The following is a 9183-nucleotide window of genomic DNA, read 5'->3' as shown; positions in this document are numbered from 1 at the left end:
ACTCCTGTTTGAGAACTGTTGGGGGACGGGGTCTGCCTACCAGGCGGAAGCAACAGTGGCCGTGGCTCAGGCCCAAATTCCGGCCCTGTAGCTCAGAAGGGTAGGGAAAGGAAGAGTAAGGCAGTAGTGACAGGGGGCACGATAGTTAGGGGGTCAGATAGGCAATTCTGTAGACGCAATCAGGAGGCCAGGATGTTAGTTTTCCGCCCTGGTGCCAGGGTCCGGGATATTTCTGATTTCTTCCAAGATATCCAGAAGTCTGGGGGTGAGAAGCCAGAGACAGTGATACATATAGTTACCAATGACTTTGGTAGGAAAAGGAAAGAGATCCTGATAGGAGAATATACTGAGTTAAGAAGGGCATTGCGAAGAAGGACCGCAAAGGTACCAGTCTCGGGTTACTGCCTGTGCCGCGCGACAGTGAGGGTAGGAATGGAATGAGGTGGAGGATCAATGCGTGGCTGAGGGCTTCGAGCAGGGGGCAGGGTTTTAAGTTTCTGAATCTTTGGGACCACTTTTGGAGGCATGTGTGTCCTGTACAAACAGGACGGATTGTATTTGAATCCTAGGTGGACCAATAAGCTGGCAGGGAGATATGCTAAGGCTAGAATGGTTGAGGGTGGGAATCAAACTGAAGTGACTAGGAGAGAGGATGTTAGTCCATAAATAGAGAAACCTCGTAGACTGTGTGTCAGGAAGGGTAGTCAGGTGATAGAGAAAGAGAGTGCTCAGACCGAGGATGTAGGGGAGACAGAGGAAAACGATAATAAAGTTGTTTGCACTGTTAGGGATAAACAGAGAGTAAGATGTGCAGAATTTCTTAAATGCATCTATTTTACTGCTAGCAGCATTAAAATTTACTTTTCATTTTAAGCAAATATTCTTCAATAGGTTTTGTTAGTAATAAGTTATACTGTGATTGTCATTCGACTCTTCTTTTAAATGAAGCAAGATTTGGAGATATTGCATTAATGTTATCTAATTCTTTAATTTGTTTAGAAATTTTATCTAATTCCATTCTTGTTTGTTTCTTAAATTTAGCTATATACGATATAATTTGGCCACGTAAATAAACTTTTAAAGTGTCCCAAATTACTAATTTTGAGACTTTTCCTATATTGTTAAAGAGAAAATAAAAACTCTTTTATGAGTTTCAATAAACTCAACAATTTCTGAACTTTGTAATAAATGTTATGGGAAGTGTCAGAATGGTCTTTCAATTCGAATGTTAAGATTAAAGGTGCATGATCAGAGATAGCAATCGCATCATCCTCACATTTCTGAACATTATATAAGAGTCGAGGGACGACTATTAAATAGTCGATTCTCGGATACTTATCGTGAATATGTGAGAATATAAAGAATATTCTCTATCACAAGGATGTATGTGCCTCCAGACCTCAATTAAACCATACTCAGTTAAAAAACAATTAATAAGTTATGCAGAACGATTAGGGAGTTGATGTTTGGATGATGACTTATCTATTAAAGTATTTAATCAATCTGCACCCATTAGTAACATATATTCATTACAATCAGGTTACATAGCAAAAACGGCTTTAAAAATGACGGATCGTCAATGTTTGATCCATAAATATGAACCGTCCATAAATATGAAACCAAATCATTTTCTTATTACAAACTATTCATTCAATAATTAAAAATCTACCCTTACTTTCGGCTATAATATCTTCCTGATTAAAAGGAATATTGGAATTAATAAAAATTCAGACTTGTCTAGTTTTACTCTGCGATTTTGCAAGAAACTGTGGATCCCTCGAAAATTTAAAGAATCGGTTTTTATCTCATAATCTGATATGCGCCTCTATCAGGCTGGAATCGATTTATAAATTTAAATGTTTTCTTACGCGTCCTAAACCGCGAAAATTCCAATTTAAGACACTTAGCTGTTTAGATATCATCATGAAACTTTGTATCTAAAAGGAGTTTTTAGACGCAAGTCAGGATAAGGTGATCGAAAATGGCGGAGATGAACAACAATAAAAATAATTAGCGTGTGCTCCGGGATTCCAAAACGGGGGTGAAAAAGGAAAAAAAAAAACTCTCCCAGACGACAAAGCCCGCTGTAAAAAAAAGTCTATATCTATCAACGCAAGCCCCAAGGAAACGAGGGATCCTGATATCGTTCAGCCACCTTGAAAGATAAAAATGTAATCTCTATCTCCATCTGCCGAACATAAATCTCATTCCAGTTGTCATATTAGATAAGGGAAGAAAAACAAATCCAAAACGATTCTTGAAGTATTTGCACAAAAGAAAAACAATCGCCAACTTTAAATTATCCAATTTTCCTTTAAAACACAAAAAACAAGAAATTAATTAAACGATCTTCAATGAAGCATACATAATTTAAAAAAAAACAATTAATTCATTTAAATGCTGGAGAAAGAAAAAAAAGTTCTAGACAGTTCAAACTTAACTACAACCTATCAAGAGTTCTCCCACTATATTTTCTGAAGTTAAAACCATCCAAACCAATCTTTTTCAAAAATAAAAATGAATTTTACTGCAAAAACTTTCTGTGACCACCAGATCTTCCAGTCTTATCAGTTCCTATACAAAGATGCACTCACGCCATTATAAGACATTGAAACTTCAAACTTCAGACTCGTCGACATTGAAATCTTGGCAGAGAAGGAAAAACAATCGCCATCTTTAAATTATCCAGTCTTTCTTTCAAAGGTAAAAAAAAATCCAAGCAACGAATAACTTAAAACAAACATACAGAACAAAAAAAAAACAGTTCGTTCATTTAAATGCTGCAGAAAAAAACTCGATGGTTCAGAATTATCTACAGTCTTTTAACAGTACTCCCGCTATATCTTCGAAGGTTAAAACTATCCAAACCATTCTTTTTCGAAGCAAAGAATACATGTTCAGGTAAAAACTTTCTATAACATTCAAATCTTCCATTTTCATCACTTTACACCACGTGACAGTCAAATTATTGTAAATCGTTCAAACTTCAGACTTCAGATTCGCCGTCGGGCTCGTCAGACAAAGAGTTAATAAAAGTCAATGCTTCGGCTGGATCATCAAAAATACGAGCTCCAGAATTTTTAACAAAAAGCCTTAATTTGTCTGGGTATTGTAATATTGGAAAGAGCTCTGTTTGAAAAGCCAATTTCATAGAAGAAGCAAATGCTGCACTTTTCTTAACAATTTCACGTGGAAATTCTTGGAATAAACGAACTTCAGAACCATGATATTGAGATAATCTTTGTTTTCTTGCAAGCTAAACATTGTGGTTCCTGTCTCTAAGACGGAGAAAACGCACAACAATATCTCTGTTTTTACCTTCATTCAAAGATTTGAAGTCACCGGCTCCGTGAGCAGATTCAAGCTCCGCGGGTTGCGTACAAACCTCCGGAATCAAAGACTGGAATATTTTAGCAAAATAATCTGGTATGTCGGCAGATTCTAACTTCTCTTTTAATCCAACGATTCGAATATTATTCCAGCTTCCAAATCCACGATTCGTTTGTTGAGCCTTTTCCAAACGAGAAGAAAGGTCAGCCGCATTTCCACTAACTTCATTAAGATCGAGGCTCAAAGGGTCAATTTCTTTCTTCAACTTTCTCTTTTAGTTGAGTTATTTCAGTGCATGTACCGGTGATTCGAGATTCCAATCTTCTGAACCAAGGGGGTTCATCCGAATATTCGTCAGTTCTTTTAGATTTTCGTTTGGAGGGGTTGGGATTTCGTCTGGTGCTCTTCGAATTAGCCATAATTCTAACTAATGTTACAAAAGTACGACTGAATAAAGTTAAAATGTCAAAGTTTAAATCGGAAAAGGGAGTGATGAAGGGCAGTCAACAAGTCTCACATGTGCGTCAGCGGGAGGCGGATTCACCTCGCAGTTGTACCAGACATCGGTCAGGCCACACTTGCAGTACTGTGTTCGGTTCAGGTCGTCCTGCTGTGGGAAAGATGAGCTGGAAAGAGGGCAGAGGGAGATTTACGAATATGTTGCCGGGATCCGAGGCGCCGAGTTGTGGAGACCGGGCTGGCGTGAGGAGGTTATTCTTTGGAGATCACGGGTGAAATTATAGAGGTGTATAAAACCCCGAGGGGTATAGGTAGAGTGAATGCGCACAGTATCTTACCGCAGGGTGGGTCATCTGTGAATCAGAGTGCACAGGAGTGAGGTGAGAGTTGGTGGAGAGGAAGGAGAGAAATAATATAGAAAGAGGGGTGGAGAACGGTGCGGGGGAAGAGAAGAGTGGGACAGATGTCGAGAAAGAAGGAGATTGGTGGAGAAAGAGGAATGTAGGAGAGTGTTGGTGGAATGGAATGCGAGTTGTGGAGGAGAATGGTTGGCGGAGAGACAGAGATATTGAAGCGGGAATGTGAGGATGAGGTGGATAAGAGTGGGGAAGAGAGACGGGGGAGGAAAACGGTTTGTAATGTAATTCAAGTTGGCCCTACGGACTATTGACAGATATCCTGGATCTCTTCAGGTATATGCGGGCACAAATGCGCAGACTTCTGGCAGATGAAAGGGTGTTGACGTTTGCAATAGTCCCTCCAGCTGGACGAGTCGCAGTTAACGCAGTTTGACGTTCCACTTGAGTACTTGACAAAAAGACTAGACGCCTCTTCCCTATCAAAGAAGATTAAACAATTTCAAAAGGGTCAAATCAGCTGCAGGCGGACACCCCAGACAGTGCCAATCTAATTCCACTGCATCGCACTAAACACACAGCACCATATCGGTATCCAAACTAATCCCGCGACACACTTTATACCCAACAGACTGTATCACTCCCCAAATTAACGCACTTGCCCCAAATTCCTCAGTCAGAATCTAATCAACCATCGAGATCCCCTCACTTCCCACAGCCCAGATCTGTCTCCAAACAAATCCTACTGACCCACTCTCTCCCCACAGACCCGTAATGTTCTTCGTTACCCCACAATCTCACCAATAACTCAGTGACGGAAACAAATCTACGATCGTGACCTCTCACTTCCCACAGCCCCGGTGTGTCTCCAAACTAATCGTAATGAACCACTCGCAATCAAGTAAGAAAGCGAATCTCACCGGTCTGCACATTTTCCAATCCGGTATGCTCTGTCTTTATCGCCGAGAGCGTTGGAAACAACATCCTGCGAAATTTAAAGTGTTTAATTAATGGCATGAAGAGAGTCTCTCAATGCCTGACCCCGGGAGTTTGTGATGAGACGGTGTGGAGGGATCTTAGATCTGCGTCTGACGTCGGGAGTATGTAATAGGACGGTGTGGAGGAGATTCTCTCTATGTCTAACCACAGGAGTTCGTGACGGGACGGTGTGGAGGGGATTCACTCTGTGTCTAACCCCAGGAGTGTGGGATGGGACGGTGTGCATGGAGATTCAATCTGTGCCTAAACCCTGGGGAGTGTGTGGGGATGGTGTGGATGGAGATTCGCTCTGTGTCTGTCACGGGGAGTTTGTGATGGGATGGTGCGCAGGGTGATACACTCTGTTTCAGACCCCGGGAGTGTGTGATGGGATGGTGCGCAGGGAGATACACTCTGTTTCAGACCCCGGGAGTGTGTGATAGGACTGTGTGGAGGGAACTTCAATTTGTGTCTGGCCGCGGAAATGTGTGATGCGATGGTGTGGAGGGTGCTTCATTCTGTGTCCGACCCCGGGAGTGTGTGTTGGGACGGTGTGGAGGGAGATTCGCTCTGTGTCTGACCGCGAGGAGATTCACTATGAGACTGACCACGGAAGTGCGTGATTGGACGGTATCAAGTGAGATTCACTCTGTCCCTGACCCCGGGAGTGTCTGATGGGACAGTGTGGAGTCAGATTCACTCCGTGTCTGACCCGGAGTTCGCGATGGGACGGTGTGGAGAGAGATTCACTCTGTGTCTGACCCCGGGAGTGTGTGATGGGACGGTGCGGAGGGAGCTTCACTCTGGGTCTGACCCCGGGAGAGTGTGATGTGACGGTGTGTAGGAGATTCACTCTGAGTCTGTCTACAGGAGTGTGTGATGGGCTAGTGTAGATGGAGATTCACTCTGTGTCTGACCACGGCAGCTTGTGATGGGACGGTGCGGAGTGAGATTCACTCTGTTACAGACACCGGGTGTGTGTAATAGGACGGTGCAGAGAGAGCTCCACTCTGTGGCTGGCCCCTGGAAAATGTGATGAGACGATGTGGAGTGATCTTCGATCTGCGTCTGACGCGGGGATTATGTAATAGAACGGTGTGGAGGAGATTCACTCTATGGCTGACCCCGGGAGTGTGTGATGGGTCGGTGTGGAGGTAGATTCACTCTGTGTTTTACACCGGGAGTGTTTGATGGGATGGTCCGGCCAGAGATTCTCTCTGTGTCTGACCAAGGGAGTGTGTGATGGGACGGTGAGGAGGGAGATTCACTCTGTGTCTGCCACAGAGAGTGTGTTATGTGAATTTGTAGAGGGCGATTCATTCTGTGTCTGACCCAGGGAGTGTGTGACAGGACGGTGTGGAGGGAGATACACTCTGTGTCTCTACTCAGGGAGTGTGTGATGGGACGGTGCGGAGAGAGCTTCACTCTCTGTCTGACCCCTGGAGTGTGTGATGGGACGGTGTGGAGGAGATTCACTCTATGGCTGACCCCGGGAGTGTGTGATGGGTCGGTGTGGAGGTAGATTCACTCTGTGTTTTACACCGGGAGTGTTTGATGGGATGGTGCGGCCAGAGATTCTCTCTGTGTCTGACCAAGGGAGTGTGTGATGGGACGGTGAGGAGGGAGATTCACTCTGTGTCTGCCACAGAGAGTGTGTTATGTGAATTTGTGGAGGGCGATTCATTCTGTGTCTGACCCAGGGAGTGTGTGACAGGACGGTGTGGAGGGAGATACACTCTGTGTCTCTACTCAGGGAGTGTGTGATGGGACGGTGCGGAGAGAGCTTCACTCTCTGTCTGACCCCTGGAGTGTGTGATGGGACGGTGTGGAGGGAGATTCACTCTGTATCTGATTCCTAGATAGTGTGCTTGGACGGATTTGAGGGAGGTTTACTCTGTGTCTGACCTTGGGAGACTGTGATGTGGCGGTGGGAAGGGACTTTAAGTTCTGTCTGACCCCGGGGGTGTGTGATTGTCGTGGATATCTCCTTTCTAGTGTGACACATACCTGTTCTTCCTTTGAATTTATTTCCATCAACCTTGCATCAATATTTGAACAATACATGTTCGCTCCATCGAAAGATGTTTTCAGCGTGGATATGAGATAACAGCGTCCTTTATTTCTGATCCAATCCTGGGGACCCGGTTGCTCTAGAAATCAAGAACGTGAAAAGTTAATTTCCCTCCACAACGTCCCCTCGTACGCTCCCGGGGTCAGTCACAGAGAGAAATGCCTCCACACCGTCCCATCACACAATCCCAGGGTAAGTCACTGAGTGAATTTCCATCCACAACATCCCATCATACACTCGCGCGGTCAGACATAGAGTGAATCTCCCTCCACAATATCCCATCATACACTCCCGGGGTCAATCACAGAGTGAAACGCCTCCACGCCCTTTAATCATAAACCCTGTATAGCACTGTGGGAAACTCAGTTTACACTCTCAGGTGTCTCATACAGGGAGTCAATCTCATAACCACCCGCTGTCAAATTCCGAGTGAAGCTCCCGATGTGCCAGCTAATAGCTCAATCAGTCTCAGACTCCTAGTCAAATTACCTCCACAGCGTCGCATCACACACATTCGAGTTGAAACTCTAGGATACTAGGAATGGAGAGCTCCCTCCGCACAGTTCCATCACACCCTCCTGGGGTCAGACACAGAGTGAATCTCCCTCCACACCGTCCCATCTCACCCTCCTGGGGTCAGACACAAAGTGAAATTCCCTCCACACCGTCCAATCACACATTTCCTGAGTCAGACACAGAGTGAAACTCCCTCCCCACCGTCCCATCCCACACTCCGGGCGCCAGGCACAGAGTGAATAACCCTTCACACTGTTCCATCACTCACTCCCGAGTTCAGACATCAAGTGAAGTTTCATCCCCACCGTGCCATCACACACACCCGGAGTCAGACGCAGAGTGAATCTCCCTCCACACCGTCCCATCACATACTCCTGGGGTCAGACACAGAGTGAATCTCTCTCCACACTGTCCCATCACACACTCCCGGGGTCAGACACAGAGTGAATCTCCCTCCACACCATCCCATCACACACTCCCGGGGTCAGACACAGAGTGAATCTCCCTCCACACCATCCCATCACATACTCCCGGGGTCAGACACAGAGTGAATCACCCTTCACACCGTCCCATCATACTCTCCCGGGGACAGTCACAGAGTGAATCTCCCTCCACACCGCCCCATCACACACTCCCGGGGTCAGACACAGTGTGGATTTTCCTCCACACCGTCCCATCACACACTACCGGAGTCTGACACAGAGTGAAACTGGTTCCTCACTGTCATATCACAGACACCCTGGATCAGGAACAGATTATAGCTTCCTGTCACTCTGCAATGTGATGAGTAGCAGGAGATGGTGGGCTTGGTGTGTTAACTCACCTTTTCTGCTGGTCAGCAGTTGACAGATTAGAGCATTCTCTTCGTTCAGAATCCTGAACTTCATTTCGAGGTCACTGATATTTTGACGGAGATCGGTTTGTGTTTGATACAGATCGGAGAGTTGGGTGTTCAGTGCTGAGTTTTCATTTTCGAGGGCGAAAAATTTGCTTTCCAGTTCGGAAAGGGTATTGTTGAGGACTGAGATATTCTTGAGACAGGTGTTCGGGTCGAGAGCCAGTCTGGAATTCTCGGTTATGGTGGATTCAGAGGTTGAGTTTAACTCATTTTCCTGAAGTCGCCATTGCCGCTGGGTCTGGGTCATCTCTTGACATAGTTCCCAAAGTTCCTGGTGGTCTCGGTCCAAGGTGCTCAGAGAGTGACGAATCTGTGATACTGAGAGTGATAGTAAGTAGTGAGCCGATGTCACAGTATGTGGTGTGTAGGTGTCAAGGTCAGTGGCGTGTCAATGTTAAGTTGAGTAGTGTGTTGGTGTCACACTGAGACGTTGTCGGCTTCACTGTGATCGACGTTTCGGTGTCACGCCGATTGTCCTGTCGGTCAGTAATTTTCCTTGCCCTTAACTAGTATATACTATTGTTGAGCACTGTGCCACTTTTAAAGTCTACCCATGTTTCTCAACCGTCCCACTA

At 45.2% G+C, this 9183-nt stretch overlaps 1 protein-coding gene across 1 annotated transcript; it reads right to left on the bottom strand.

Annotated features, from left to right (window-relative positions):
- Positions 1-4452: 4452 nt before the first annotated feature.
- LOC132388360 (CD209 antigen-like protein B) lies at positions 4453-8855 on the bottom strand. Its single transcript, XM_059960698.1, has 4 exons — positions 8534-8855; positions 7131-7273; positions 5066-5130; positions 4453-4624 (listed from the first exon to the last, which is right to left on the bottom strand). Exons 1-4 carry the CDS (start codon positions 8853-8855, stop codon positions 4453-4455), a joined length of 702 nt encoding a protein of 233 aa, XP_059816681.1.
- Positions 8856-9183: the final 328 nt, after the last annotated feature.

Source organism: Hypanus sabinus, unplaced genomic scaffold (assembly GCF_030144855.1).
Source record: "Hypanus sabinus isolate sHypSab1 unplaced genomic scaffold, sHypSab1.hap1 scaffold_305, whole genome shotgun sequence".
Classification (NCBI taxonomy): domain Eukaryota; kingdom Metazoa; phylum Chordata; class Chondrichthyes; order Myliobatiformes; family Dasyatidae; genus Hypanus; species Hypanus sabinus.
Note: the sequence above shows the minus strand (reverse complement) of the source record. Positions and strands in the feature narration are given on the sequence as shown.

Coding starts and splice junctions, on each gene's coding strand:
- LOC132388360 (XM_059960698.1), bottom strand. CDS start 8,855: ATGACCCAGACCCAGCGGCAATGGCGACTTCAGGAAAATGAGTTAAAC. Junction 7,274..8,533: donor ACTGCTGACCAGCAGAAAAG/GTGAGTTAACAC, acceptor CTTGATTTCTAG/AGCAACCGGGTCCCCAGGAT. Junction 5,131..7,130: donor TAAATTCAAAGGAAGAACAG/GTATGTGTCACA, acceptor TAAATTTCGCAG/GATGTTGTTTCCAACGCTCT.